The 15,799-nt window shown below is 49.3% G+C and overlaps 1 protein-coding gene across 1 annotated transcript in view; it reads left to right on the top strand.

The window, feature by feature from the left end:
* The window catches only part of LPAR2 (lysophosphatidic acid receptor 2), a 36,944-nt gene extending 21,466 nt beyond the window's left edge, over positions 1–15,478 (top strand). The window contains exon 3 of the mRNA XM_018572342.1: positions 15,117–15,478. Coding sequence (XP_018427844.1) covers positions 15,117–15,415 — 299 coding nt within the window. The 3' untranslated portion in view covers positions 15,416–15,478. The remainder of the gene's footprint in view (positions 1–15,116) is intronic.
* Positions 15,479–15,799: the final 321 nt, after the last annotated feature.

A 15,799-nucleotide genomic window follows, 5' to 3' on the forward strand; every position in this document is an offset into this window, starting at 1 on the left:
TTAAGACAAAAATGCCGAGTGAGGGGGAAAAGTCACCATGTGCAAAAGTTGCCTGCTCAGCAAAATACCAGATTCCGACTCCACAAAACTATAAAGTGGACCTGTCTGTTACCACCTTAACAATACCTTCAACATGTATCCAATCAGGACAGCTCCGGCACTATGTACAGATCTGGAGGAGATTGTACAGTCGGCTTGGAACTAGGGCTGCAGCTAACGATTAGTTTCATAATCGAATAGTTGCCCGATTATTTTTTCAACTAATCGATTGGTTGCATTAAAAAAAAATCACTCTCTCTCTAAAAATAATGAGAATAGTTGCCAACTATTCTCATAATCGATTATTATCGATTCGTTGTTGTAACCCTAATTGGAAGCTTGTAGACTTTGCACACCTTTTTGTTTTGATGCACCCGGAATGGGAAGGAAGTTGAAAGGACAACTCTACCTTCTGGTACAATCTTCCTTTTAAAGGAGAACTATGGGGTCAGTGTTTTTCCCCATAGTTCTCCTTAGGGTAACGGGAGGACACAAAGTGAAGATTTGCTGTGTAGAGCATTTAGAAATCTGAACACCGTGAAAAATGTATCTGTTGTATAAATCCTCCCGAAAAATCTCCCTTTCTGGCATATGAGCATTCCTACCGTCTCCTAGCTGGATGTCTGCAGCGTGAGATCATCTCGGGTACCGCGGTCTCTGACTCCTACTCTCAGGAGATTTGGTGATGTCACTACTCTTCTCCTTGCTGGAGACTCTGACATAAAGGAAGCAAAGCCCTGCCTCTACCAAGATGGCCGCCTCCGTACAGAGACACAGTGCAGAAGAAGGCATGATGGGGAAAGATCAGCTGCAGGGAGAGCACAGGCTAGGCTGGTGACTAGTCCTTTGACCTCTGCTGGCCGTTTTTTGGGGAAGAGCTTCCATGGTACAGGTTCTCTTTACGTACTGCCCACCACCACCAGCCTAGAGTACTGATGACCCCCATCTAACACTTATTATGTGTTCCAATGCTCAAAGCTGTGCAGACCCATTGGGTCCTCTTCTTCCATGGCTCCATTCATTTCAATGGGAATCCATAGTCATGGCGGCCTCCCTCGGTCCTGAAGAGTTTGGCTCCTCCCACTGGAGTAAATGGGCCGTGGGATGCACAGGAAGAGGACGCTTCAGGAGGGAGTCTGTGTGGGCTGTGGACTGAGCAGTATAGTGCAAGTCATGGGATGAGGAGGGCCGAGGTGGGTCTTCCGCTGAGTCTGTAGCACTTGGGGCGGGGGATTTAAAGGATAAGTGAAGCAAAGGTGGAGTTGTCCTTTAAAAGAGAACTATGAGGGGAGTGAAAATCACTCAGCCTCATAGTTGGAGCCGACGTGTGACAATGAAACTGTCACAGGTCGGCTCAATAGATCGGGAAGTGAGCGAACGCATACCGGCGCTCGCTCACTTCTCCATCCTTTCCCTGCAGAGAGCCGTGACTGTCGCTCACGGCTCCCTGCAGGGATTCCCCCCTCCGATCCTCCAGCACTGACGGATGGCAGAGGGGGCGGGCACAGGTGGCTCTGCTTGTAGATAGGCAGAGCCAGCTGTCAATCATGCAGCTGGGTGGATCTCAACAACATTGTCGGGATCCGTCCCGGCTGCGGCGGTCTCAGTATATAGCGAGCTGTAGCTCGCTATATACTGAGCTTTGGGTGACAGGAGGACGCTAGTTTTAGTCCTCCCGTTACCCTAAGGAGAACTACAGGGAAAAAAACTTACCCCATAGTTCTCCTTTAAGCTGAGAGTTTGGCAATAAGTGAAGCAAAGGTGGAGTTGTCCTTTAAGCTGAGAGTTCTGTTGGGCTTTAAGGAAACCCTGTAATCGCTGAGCGCTGGAAATACAACATAACTTCCTATTAAAGAACAAGTTGACCTTTATAACACCTTCTGCCGGCTACACATTTCAGTAGATAGCTGAGCTCCGGGCAGATCCCATGGACACGAATGAATGCAGCTGTGACCATCAATACAGGATAAAATCCATTTAATGATGTATCAGCCTTTTGTAGTTCCTGTGCAGCAGGGCTGGGCTGCGAGAGGATGAAGCAGCACAAGGAGCCAATCGGTACATTTGCAGACAAAGAGCATGCTGATCGGAGGAGAATTGGAGCCTAGGCTGGGGTCACGTGGCATGTGGCAACCAAGAGCCTTGTAGAAGGCTGACATTACTGAGGAAGTAGAGGGCTGTCATGGTAATCCATTTGCTTCAGTGTTTTCTGAGTCATTGATGCAGATTTTGGAGTTCCTTTTCCTTTTGGTTCAAAGCATTTTGCATGTCAGTCACTTTAAGACAAGCCGACCCAAATCCTGACAGGTGGGCTTATGTTCAGATCACTCAGATGTCATCCCCTGCAGCCATTCTAGAACCATGAGTGTCATGTGAAAGGATCTGCCCATCCCCCTCCCTCAGTGACTGTCCCATGGCTTACTAAGCGTTGTGCCTTGGAGTGGTGACACGTGTTTTCTGATGGGTTCTTATATACTATAGCTATGGAGGTGAGCAAGTGACATCATGGCTTGACGTGAAGCTGAGTCTTGGTGTGTCATAGGGGATGGAGACTTGGTGAAACATTGAAGAATAGTGTTGGGCCCCAGGATTATCCGATCGCCATTGGAATGATGGTAGTAGATGGACTCTGCAATCTGGGCTGGTAGCTTCTCCATGCCAAAGTGTCTCCACTGTTTCCTTGGCTGGTGACTTGGGCAAGTCTATTGTAGAATGCAACCATTATAATGGTGGTCAGTAGGTAGAATGCAGCTCTTACATTGGTGGCAAGTTAGTAGAATGCTGCCTTTACATTGGTGGCCAGTAGGTAGAATCCAGCCTTTCCATTGGTGGCCAGTTAGTAGAATGCAGCTCTTACATTGGTGGACAGTAAGTAGAATGCAGCCCTTACATTGGTGGTCAGTAGGTAGAATGCACCCCTATTGTTGGTGGCCATTAAGTAGAATGCAGCCCTTACGTTGGTGGCCATTAAGTAGAATGCAGCCCTTATGTTGGTGGCCAGTTAGTAGAATGCAGCCCTTACATTGGTGGTCAGTAGGTAGAATGCAGACTTTACATTGGTGGCCAGTAGGTAGAATGCAGCCTTTATATTGGTGGACAGTAAGTAGAACGCAGTCCGTACATTGGAGGCCAGTAAGTAGAATGCAGCCCGTACCTTGGTGGCCAGTAAGTAGAATGCAGCCCTTACATTGGTGGCCAGTAAGTAGAATGCAGCCCGTACATTGGTGGCCAGTAGGTAGAATGGAGCCCGTACATTGGTGGCCAGTAAGTAAAATGCAGCCCGTACATTGGAGGCCAGTAAGTAGAATGCAGCCCGTACATTGGTGGCCAGTAAGTAGAATGGAGCACGTACATTGGTGGCCAGTAAGTAGAATGCAGCCCGTACATTGGAGGCCAGTAAGTAGAATGCAGCCCTTACATTGGAGGCCAGTAAGTAGAATGCAGCCCTTACATTGGTGGCCAGTAGGTAGACGGCAGCCCTTACATTGGTGGCCAGTAAGTAGAATGCAGCCCGTACATTGGAGGCCAGTAAGTAGAATGCAGCCCGTACATTGGAGGCCAGTAAGTAGAATGCAGCCCTTACATTGGTGGCCAGTAAGTAGAATGCAGCCCGTACATTGGTGACCAGTAGATAGAATGCAGCCCTTACATTGGTGGAACTGGAAACCTTACTAAACCCAGTTCATTTGGTGGCATAAGATGCACCCATTGTAGGGGGCAAGGCAAGGGGCCATGGCACCTGATTGGTTGTTCTGATCCGTTCCCTCACCGTTGCTTCCCTTTTTCATCCCGCTTTCCATAGTAGGAAGTCTGCTCTCCATCCTTCATCGTCCCACCTAATCGCGGCGCTTTGGTTCACAGAAAACTCCGAAGCATTTGAATCTGGCCGAAGACCAAAAACTTCTGCGAAATATTCACATGAATGATGAGCCGTCTGAGGATTCGGCATGGATCATTCCTCCGGTGTTCGAGGCTTTAAAGTGGCCCCGGCGCCCGATAGATTCTTCTTATGTGAAGTGCAAATGCTAAGTAATGTGTCGGTGCAACACTCCCAATTATTTATTACCTCTCGCTGAGCTGGCCCTACTCCCCCGACCATGCCTTCATCTTCCTTTCTTCCCAAAAAGCTGCCGACTTCTTTGTTCCGGCATCATCCAGGATCAGCGTTTTACCTCAAGGGCTAAGTGGTGATATCAGAGACAATGCTAGATGTTCAGGCAGCCAATCCCAACCACAGTTCACGTGGAACCTGAGAGTTCCTACAGAGGTTGTTAGGGGTTCCTTGAGCAGTGGCTGGTTGACTTTCCATTTGATGGTGGCTTAATGGTTCCAGGACCAAAACCACGTGGAAGAGCCAGCAGCATGGCACCAGTGACCTTTTCTAGCTGTCTTTATGGGTGGCATTCTGACCACAAATGTAAGGGTGGCCTTCTGCCTATTAACCACCAGTGTGAGGGCAATTCTTTTTCTATTGACCTCCGATGAATTGGTTTTAGTAAGGATTCCTGATGTGCACGCATAGTTCCAGGACCAGTGCTTTGTGGCAAACCCAGTAGTATGGCACCAGTGATCTTTATGGTTGGCACTATGACCACCAATGTAAGGGTTGTATTCTACCTACTGACCACCGATGGAAGGGTTTCATTCTACCTACGGATCGGCAATGTATGGGTTGCATTCTTCCTAATGACCACCAAGCAGCATTTTTTCTATGGACGACCCCCCTCCCCCAAATGATTTGGTGCCTCCAAAACTATTTTAGGACTTCCTCAGGGCTAAATAGGTTAATAAAGGCTTGGTGCCGATACCGAGTATTTGGGCGAGTACTCATACTCCCTCCCAAATGCTCCGATACTTCCCCCCCCCCCATACCGGAACTTCTGGTCAGAGGGAGATCTCCGTCTGACTCACAATGCCGAGGGAGCATGGAGCCAGCTTGCTTTCCAATCAGGAAGCCAGGCAGCACGCCATGACCCACCTCCCGGCTTCCTGATTGGTCAGGAAGCCAGGCTGCCTAGCAACAAGTGAAGCTAGCTTCCTAGCCAATCAGGAAGCCGGGAGGTGGGTCATGACGTGCCGTCCAGCTTCCTGATTGGCTAGGACGCCAGCTTCACTTGTTGCTAGGCAGTCTGGCTTCCTAACCAATCAGAAAACCAGGCGGCAAGCCATGACCCACCTCCCAATTTCCTGATTCATCGGGAAGCCAGGCTGCCTAGCAGCAAGTGAAGCTGGCTTCTTAGCCAATCAGGAAGCTGGGAGGCAGGTGATGACGTGCTTCCTGATTGGCTAGGAAGCCAGCTTCACTTGTTGCTAGGCAGCCTGGCTTCCTCTTTAACGAGGAAGCCGGGCGGCACGCCATGACACGTTTCCCGGGTTCCTTGGGAAGTGAAGCCGGGGTTTTTTTCATAGAACATCAGCTTCAAAGGCAATCGGGAAGCATCAGGATCATGACCCGCCGCCCGGCCACCTAATAATCAGGGCACACGGCACCGGTATCTGTATTCGGTATCGGTGAGTATGGGTGCATCCCTAATTTTCACAAATGGACAAATGTTTCCCCAGAAACAGGGGCTAGTGTGGTGCCTGGGCCTCCATGTCATCTGAACCGTGGCATCGGCCCAATACTTACCCAGTGGTGAGGAGTCCTTTGATCTTGATTCAAGGTTGGGGACCTCGGTCTGCTAGAAGAACTCATCATCACTCATCGGGAGGCCACAGACTGCCGGATTATGATCCTTGCCGGTCATTTCCATTCGTCTTCGTGCTTCAGGAACGTTTTGTAACCACGCAGACGTCGGTTTTGCATATTTATATGAAGTCAGCCATGACGGCCTCCTTTCAGGAAAGGTTTGCTTTAAAGCTGAACCCCGGTCTTTCCTTAAAGGAGAAGTATGGGGTCAGGGCTTTTCCCCTTAGTTCTCCTTAGGGTAACGGGAGGACACAAACTACGTCCTCCCGTCACCCTAGAAGCCCAGGAAGCCTTTAATTTTCTGGCACTATAGCCGAGCTCTGTATACAGGAGCCATCTGGACACGATTACTACAAATACAATGAATTATTTATCTTCATGTTTACGGAGATTCTGCATTTGAAAAGATTCCGTCTGCAGTTTACAATCCTCTGAAACCTGTTTTTGTTTGGTTTTTTTATCTTTAAAGCTGAACTTTGGGCACAAAAACATTGACATTTATTCCTCGGTGGTCACAAAGGATAGAAATCAACGTTGTGTGCACCAAATATCTTTGCAAACCCAGTTATTACCTATGTAGTGGTGCTCTACATAGCCTGTGCACTGAGCAGAGCTGTGGGAGGGGCTCAGCAGGCCACACCCACTACATAAATCTAGAGGAAGGGGGCAGAGACAAGACCAGTCACCCTGCACAAGGAGAGAGCAGCAGTGACCGATCTTTATTACAGGAGGGGGCGGAGACAAGACCAGGCACCCTGCACAAGGAGAGAGAGCAGCAGTGAGCGGTCTTTATTTCTGGAGGGGGCGGAGACAAGACCAGGCACCCTGCACAAGGAGAGAGAGCAGCAGTGAGCGGTCTTTATTTCTGGAGGGGGCGGAGACAAGACCAGGCACCCTGCACAAGGAGAGAGAGCAGCAGTGAGCGGTCTTTATTTCTGGAGGGGGCGGAGACAAGACCAGGCACCCTGCACAAGGAGAGAGAGCAGCAGTGAGCGGTCTTTATTTCTGGAGGGGGCGGAGACAAGACCAGGCACCCTGCACAAGGAGAGAGAGCAGCAGTGAGCGGTCTTTATTTCTGGAGGGGGCGGAGACAAGACCAGGCACCCTGCACAAGGAGAGAGAGCAGCAGTGAGCGGTCTTTATTTCTGGAGGGGGCGGAGACAAGACCAGGCACCCTGCACAAGGAGAGAGAGCAGCAGTGAGCGGTCTTTATTTCTGGAGGGGGCGGAGACAAGACCAGGCACCCTGCACAAGGAGAGAGAGCAGCAGTGAGCGGTCTTTATTTCTGGAGGGGGCGGAGACAAGACCAGGCACCCTGCACAAGGAGAGAGAGCAGCAGTGAGCGGTCTTTATTTCTGGAGGGGGCGGAGACAAGACCAGTCACCCTGCACAAGGAGAGAGAGCAGCAGGGAGCTGTCTTTATTACAGGGAGCTCCAAGTCTCGCACTGGATTACTGCCCAGGTCTGGAAGAAATACACAAAGCTCACCGAGTTTCTAGAAGAACACACATGACTCTGGTATGAGGACAATATTTGCTGATCCGGGAGTTCAGCTTTATCAGTCCCTTGTTGTTTCTTGAAGTGTTGTTCTTAGATACACATACAGGTTACAAGGTGACATCATTTGATACTTTTGAAGTATAAACAAAGAAAGTTCTGCGACATTAAAGGAGAACTATGGGGTCAGTGTTTTTCCCCATAGTTCTCCTTAGGGTAACGGGAGGACACAAACTAGCGTCCTCAAAACAATGGTACAGATCTGTGGAACGCTGACATTGTATTCCTGTGCATGGGATGGATGGATGGCGGTGCCGGTGCTCTGGGTGTGTAGACCCGCCCGGACCCTACGACATGAAACATCTGGATCTCCGGAGCCGATCTGGAATGACGGAAATGTTTGCACAGCTGGAATCCTCTTCTATGAGCGTGACTCAGTGTTACATCGCGGTGACACATGGGGACGCTCCCTGCCGGCCGGCTTGGGCTGGAGTCGTGATGCACGCCGCTGAATAAAGCCGTTTTATAGGAGGAGGAACGGCGGCCGATGACACCGCCACCAATTATACTTCTATAGAATTACGGCTTCTGTTACAGGATACTTACAGTGACGCCAAACTCCGGAATTACATCTTAAAAACACATTCCAGTCCCCGAACTCTGAACAACAATGTCTCTGATTTGTGTATCACTCGGCTGTAGATCCTCCAATCATCTCTGACACTGATCTGCTCCAGTTTTGATAAATCGTCCCCATTGTATCTTTTTTTTTTTCCTCATAGTGTACAGGGGCGGGTTCTAAAACTAGAGATCTCTGCGATTGGCTATCATTGATCATATGTTCGGAGGCTGGTCCTCCCAGCTCCCAATTATTAGTATTAGACCTGCCGGGGGGGGGGCACAGAGACCTGTAATGAAAGCATTGCCCCCCTCCCCACCTCTACTGTATGCTGAACACTAATAAGCACTAATGTAATAATATAAGAGAGGAGCCGAGCATGCAAGACCACGGCGGCTGATTACTGCCCTTGTTGCCCCAGAGTAGGTGGATCTTACCTGGGTGACCCGCCCCCCCCTCCCCCCCGTCACAGTGAATGGAAAACACTGAATGCTTTTTCTAGTTTTGGTTAGAGTGCTGAGTACGGAATGGTCATCGCTCTAAGACTGACCCCTGTTGTTTTTTTCCTGTGACCCCCCTAGAAGAATTCCCTTTTACTTCCTGTTCCAGAGACACAACAGGAAGTAAGAGGATATCTCTCCATAGCAGTGTTCAGCTTCTATCCCCTCTTAGGACTGGTTTAAACCACACGGCAGTGCATAGCAAATAACATGTACGCTGCCACGTGAATCTGAACCTCCGTCGCCTTCAATGTGTTAGAACGCATTGCAGTGCTTCGTAGTTCATTCTATGCAGTACCATGCGTTGCGCTGCAATAAAATGATGACGCAGTGCTTTGGAGGGAACGGGCTCTATAGAAAGGAAGGCTTGTTGCTTTGTATTGGGACTGTGTTGGGCAACCCAATGGAGCTGGCATGTACCAGCCCTTAGACCCAGGGGTAGCCATCCTCCAGCGGTTGTGGAACTACAAGTCCCATGAGGCATTGCAAGACTCTGACAGCCACAGGCATGACTCCCAGAGGCAGAGACATGATGAGATTTGTAGTGCCTAGGTTGCCTATCCCAGCTTAAGAGAGTTGTCACCGGGAGAGTTGTTCCCCTTTTTGGAGGTCTTCCTCGCCTGCTATTGCTGTGACAACTACACATTTTTGGATTTCCCATCACTTCCTGTACCAGAGTCTGTGGTCACCAGGACCAGCATTGAATATAAATCTCCCCGACGGGAATACAGAGAGCGAGAAAAATCAGAGTTTCCATCGGAAACTCAACGAAAAGGTTTCGGCTTTACACACTGAAATCTTTGGGTGGCTTCGTGGGAGATCGCCGGCCCATTAAGTTAAAGGAGAACTATGGGGTCAGGGCTTTTCCCCAAAGTTCTCCTCAGGGTAACGGGAGGAGACAAACTAGCGTCCTCCCGTCACCCTAGGCTCAGTACAATCATAAGTCACTGATAGACTAGAGGAAGTTGTCTGGACAGCAATTAGAATTCTTCTTGTAAATCAAAGCTTGAGGGAGATCCGAAACGAGGATTAGGAAGTCACGCCAACATCAAATGTTCCCCATGGAATGTATACACTGTGTACAGTACACCCCCCATCTGTGTGCAGAGGACGCGGCCGGCTACATCCTGCCCTGTGTGTAATAACCCGTTAGGACCCACCAACGATGAGAAGACGCCCCCATGATGGCTGCAAATGTCTCTTCACGCTATGAGGAGCTCTGAAAGAGGATCACCCATAGATATCCAGACAAGTGATGGGCTCGGGCGTGTTTGCAGCTCCACGTGCCGAGCCCGCCAGGAAGCTGACAGCGCCGCAGCGCCAATCACAGGTACTGAGACATTATCCCGGTCCGCAGCTGCGGGGAACGTGTCTCAGTTCCTTTGATTGGCGCCGTCGGCTTCCTGGCGGGCTTGGCACGTGGAGCTGCAAACGCGCCCGAGCCCATCGCTAGTCCAGACCTCCAACTGATGGAGGATAGATGGTGAGACTGGAAGCTGAAGTCTATTTTTTCCTTCCCTGGTTCCACTTTCTGCAACTCTCACAGCGTGCAGTGATATTCAAGGAGGCCATGTCAGTCCGGGAGAGGAGCCGGTACAGCTGTGCAAGAGAAGGCCGGAGGTCAGATAGAAGACTGAAGGGCAGGCCGGAGGTCAGATATAATAGCGAAGGGCAGGCCGGAGGTCAGATATAATAGCGAAGGGCAGGCCGGAGGTCAGATATAATAGCAAAGGGCAGGCCGGCGGTCAGATATAAGACGGAAGGGAAGGCCGGAGGTCAGATATAATAGTGAAGGGAAGGCCGGAGGTCAGATATAATAGTGAAGGGCAGGCCGGAGGTCAGATATAATAGCGAAGGGCAGGCCGGAGGTCAGATATAATAGTGAAGGACAGGCCGGGGGACAGATATAACAGTGAAGGGCAGGCCGGAGGTCAGATATAACAGTGAAGGGCAGCCCGGAGGTCAGATATAAGACGGAAGGGAAGGCCGGAGGTCAGATATAAGATGGAAGGGAAGGCCGGAGGTCAGATATAAGACGGAAGGGAAGGCCGGAGGTCAGATATAATAGTGAAGGGCAGGCCGGAGGTCAGCTTCGATGTGTCCTCCGTTGGGTCCCAGCTTTCTCCATTACTCTGCAAGTATCTGGTTGTAGCTCACGTGCAGTACAAGGATTGTGACACATCGTATTGCAGCTGGGGTTTGTTTAATGCTGGTTACCAATAACAAGTCAAACATCCGGTTGCTATAAACAATATACAGACTACAGACATACAGACACTTTTACTTTCTACGGTTTGTATCCGAGGCTCAATGAGTCCTATTTATTCAGCTAAATACAGACAATATACGGAGCCGCTTTGCATGCCAATACATTTGTATTCCTGAGATTTACATAGCTCTGCCGCACCGCACAAGCCTTGCAAGGGAAGGGAAACCCCATCTTCCTCTGCTACCTTTTCACTTGCAGGTCTCCTCCATATCCAGTGACTGAACAGTGAAAGGAGAAGCAGTAGACCAGTGGTTCTCAACCTGTGTAACCTCAGGACCCACATTTGTCCTTGGTCATCAAGTCACGACCCAAGTCGCACTGCAATGGAATGCACAGAATTAGGGTACACACTACAAAAACATTAGGATCCATCCAGTCTCCCTTCCTTACGAGAACTGGAATGGATCCTCAGCCCGGGGTCCAGTGTGGGCTGCTGTGCTGTGATGAAGCTCCATCCATATGTGCATAGCTTGCACAGCTCCCTTGCATGCCCTGTAGAGATGGGAGTCAGAATGTGATGTCACTTCGGTCCAGGCACCTCTGTAGGACACGTGAGGGAGCTCTAAGCAATGCACGTATGGATGGAGCTTCATCACAGCACAGCAGCCCACAGCAGCTTGGCGAGAGAGCTGACAGTGCTGCGCTAGTGGGAGGCAGAGGAGCCTCTCACCTAGAAAAGTGGAAAGCATGTGGCGACCCATTGAACATGAGATCGCAACCCACTTTTGGGTCACGACCCACCAGTTGAGAACCAAGGCAGTAGACTGATGAGCTTTTTTTCTCTGTCAGAGACGAGTGCTGTCAGTCAAAATCAATTAAATATTCGTCTCCTTGAAAGCAGCGTGGACGAACAGTGGTGGTGGGGAGGGGGGACATTTATGAGGTTGGGTACTAATGTTGAATGAGAACACCTGGCTCACAATGGCTGTTCCAATTCATCTCAAAGGCCTTCAGTAGGGTTGAGGTCGGGTACTGACGTTGGATGAGAGGACCTGGCTGGCAATTGGCCGTTCCAATTCATCTCAAAGGCCTTCAGTAGGGTTGAGGTCGGGTACTGATGTTGGATGAGGAGACGTGGCTGGCAATCAACATTTAATTCCAAAGCTGTTCTGTAGGGTTGAGGTCAGGTACCCATGTTGGATGAGAAGACCTGCCTGGCAATGGCCATTCCAATTCATCTCAAAGGCCTTCAGTAGGGTTGAGGTCGGTTAGTGGTGTCGAATGAGAAGACCTGGCTGGCAATTGGCATTCCCATATTTCCCAAAGGTGTTCAGTAGGGATGAGGTCATGACTTTTCGAGCTCCTCCACACCAAACTGGTTACACCATGTCTTAATGGAGCTGGCTCTGTACACAGGGCACAGTCCTGTTGGAACAGAAAAGGGCAATCACCACACTTTTACTACAAGGTTGGAGGAGCACGGTTGTCTACAATGTCTTTGTATGGTATGGCATTATTGGGACCCTTTACTGGAGACATCTAAACCTATAGGTTGTCCCCATACATCTGACCGTATAGTGTGGATCTTCTCTACTTTATTTTAAGAAGTTTGACTTGAACTTTATTATTGTATCACAACTATTAGGGATGAACTGATACCGATACTATTAACGGTATCGCTGCTGATACCGAGTATTTGGGTGAGTACTCAAACTCGCCCAAATGCTCCGTTACCTTCCCTGTTCCCGGAGCTTCCGGTCATAGAGAGATCTCCATCTGACCACCAGTGCCGCGAGGAAGCATGCAGCCGGCTTCCCAGTCAATCAGGGAGCCGGGCGGCGGTTTATAATCCGGCTCCTGCCTTTCTGATTGACTAGGAAGCCCGCTTCACTTGTTGCTAGGCAGCTTGGCTTCCTGACCAATCAGGAACCTGGGCGGCACGTCATGACCGACCTCCAGGCTTCCTTTGGTCAGGAAGCCAGGCTGCCTAGCAACAAGTGAAGCCGACTTCCTAGCCAGTCAAGAAGCCGGACGGCTTGTTATGACCGGCCTCCCAGCTTCCTTATTTGCTAGGAAGCCAGCTTCACTTGTTGCTAGGCAGCCTGGCTTCAAACAATGGCCTCCCTGGCAATCAGGAAGCCAGGCAGCACCTGGGTTCCTGATAATGCGGGACCACCGATGCCGGTATCGGTATTCGGTATCGGTGAGTATCGGAAACAAAAAAACGGTGCTTGTACTCGATATCGGCGCATTCTTAACAACTATATTGCATGTATCTTTTTTTTTTCCTTTTCTGATCTCTGCTGGAAAGGCGTCAGCTGAAATTAGATTGCCATGGAAATACAAACCCTCCTTCCTTCAGGCGATTCTTGAACATTCGCGCCGTGAAATCTCATCCTTGTTGGTTATACATTTTGTGCACGGCATTGCTGTATTCTGCCCACCGAGACCTATAAAATGTGTTATCTGTAGTTCTGGGGAGGCAAGCCTACTAGTGCAGTCACGGCTAGATAGGGACCTTACTAAGAGCCGCCGGAGACCGGAAATGCTGAAAGCCTGCAAACCATTATATAAAACATTCGAAGATCTCAGAGCACGGCCAAGGTCATTGTAATTACTGCGTCTCTGAGACGAGGCGTTTTTACATTTCACAGATTCAGGGCGGATTAATTGCACCTACCTCCTCGCCGGCTGGATTTAGTCCCCGACGCCCATTTTATATGGCAGGGCTGGCCGCAGTCTTCGGATATCAGAGGACAAGTCACCAGGGTGTAACCTTTAAACAGGTCTAATGGCCTATGATCTACTAGTGCCGGGGCCGGGGAGCTCATAAATTCACACTCTCTGTTCCTAATTGCATCTTTTAATAAATATTAACGCCGTCTCGTCCGGTTTCAACTGCTTATGTGAAGGAAAACCGGCCACAAATGGCAGCAGCCGGTAGATCTCGTGTAACAAGTCAACCAAGCTGTTGAACAAGAGCCAGACTCGGACAAAAACGGTACATGAAGGGGCAGATATCAATGTCTCATTCGTAATCCTGAATCATTATAATATATTTACTATTAAAGGAAAACTATGGGGTTAAGTCTTTTTCCCATAGTTCTCCTTAGGGTAACGGGAGGACACAAACTAGCAAAAAGCACTACCCCTCCCCCCTCATAGTTCTCCTTTAAGATACTTAAACCCAGCTATGGCTGCAAGTAAGCCGGTGGCCAATCACATATCTATATATTTCTAACAAGCTGTAAATGAGCTTTGAACCAAGTTGACCTTTGTAGCTGCAGACACTGCAGAGCAATTCATCCTCAAAGTTCACAGCAGAAGCACTGAAGGTCGGCTAACCTTGCCCCTCCCTTTTTAGATTGTAAGCCCTCAGGGGCAGGGCCCTCCTTGCCGTCTTGTATTGAATTGTATTGTGATTGTAATGTCTTCCTTATATTGCAAAGCGCTGCGCAAACTGTTGGCACTATATAAATCCTGTATAATAATAATAATAATGTGTGTTTAAATTAGGGATGCACCGATACCAATACTTGTATCGGTGCCGATACAAAGTATTTGCTCCGATACCTTCCCTGATACCGAACTTCCAGCCAGAGGAACATTTTTTCTGACCGGCAGCGCCGTAGGGGAACATAGTGAAGGCTTCCTGGGCAATCTGGAGGCCGTGGTGGCGAGTAATAACCAGCCCCCCGGCTTCCTGATTGGCCGGGAAGTCAGCTTCCTGGCCAATCAGCATCGAGCCGGCCGAACAGCCGGCTCTTTGCTGATTGGCTGGGAAGTCGGCTTTACGGCCAATCAGCATGGAGTCGGCTTCCGGGCCAATCAAGAAGCCGGGTCATTACTGGTTGGCTGGGAAGCCGACTTCCCAGCCAATCACAATCGAGCCGGCCAAACAACATGGAGCCGGCTTCCTTGACTTCCTGATTGCCCGGGAAGCCGGCTCCCTGCCAGCGGAAGCATCGGTATCGGTACTCTGTATCGGCAAGTACCGAAAGCAAAATATCGGTACTCGTACTTGATACTGAAAGCCCGGTATCGGTGCATTCCTAGTTCTAATTAAAGATTAGAAGGCTGATGAAACACCGCTGGGAGGGGGAGCTGAGCTGTTGCGTCATTGTTGGAATAGGAAAACAGGAGGAACTAAACTGGCAAGGGAAGGCCTTTAGGGCTTTGGTGTTTCTGCTGTGATCTTTGAGGAGGAACTGCACCACAGTGCCTTCAGCTACAAAGGGTCAACGGGGGCTTCTTTTAAAACTTATTTACAAATGAAGAAAAGTTAAATACTTGAATGGCCTGGCCACAGGTTCACTTTAATGACTTGTAAACTTCATTGTTGGGTACATGGGGGATGTGTAGTTAGTACCCCTACTGGGGCCCAGTCATATGTATGGGACCTTAGATACCTGAACTTAAGATTCCCTTTAAACAAGGGACCGGCTTGGTCTCCACTTTACTTGTTACCCTTCTGTTTGGGTTCTCTCTGTAGTATGAATCTTCCTTTGATTCGATTATTTTTACATTGTTCCCCTTGCTTACTTGTCTATTTTTTTTTCATAGGTGCCTTTGTGATCTGCTGGACACCCGGGCAAGTCGTCCTCCTTCTGGATGGATTGGGCTGCAAATCTTGTGATGTGTTGACAGTGGAAAAGTACTTCCTTCTTCTCGCTGAATTCAACTCCGTCATCAACCCCATTGTCTACTCCTACAGGGACAATGAGATGAGGGCCACCTTCAAACGGATCCTCTGCTTCTGTTGTAACCGAGGCTCCAAATACTCAACCTCCATCAAGTCAACGAACACCGAGAGGAGAATACTGGCCGACAATGGACATCTGGTCAGGGACTCCACACTTTAGACATGCATGATGTCGCTGGCTTTCACCGGACAAAAACTGAAAGGAGATATGCCACTATGGCGCCATGGACCCGTAAATGGCTCCATCAAAGACAAAATGAGTAAGAAGAAAACCCGGATTTTAAGTTTTATGTGAAACGTGACCAAATAACATAACGGTATCGAAGATGTAAGAGGATACAATGTGTGGTTCCTGGATTCTACACACTGGTACTTTAGTGATGGTTCCCCCTACTGTATTTGTACCTTCAGAGCTAAGGTACGACAATTCGCATCCGTTTGATGGGTTACCACATGCTGTCAGGCTACAGATATCATGAGAAACAGTTGGCAACCACAATGAGAAGTCTACAGTACAGTGAGGCCTTATGAAGGCCTAAAAAGA

This window comes from Nanorana parkeri, unplaced genomic scaffold (genome assembly GCF_000935625.1).
Source record: "Nanorana parkeri isolate BGI_ZX_2015 unplaced genomic scaffold, ASM93562v1 scaffold2005, whole genome shotgun sequence".
Classification (NCBI taxonomy): Eukaryota; Metazoa; Chordata; class Amphibia; order Anura; family Dicroglossidae; genus Nanorana; species Nanorana parkeri.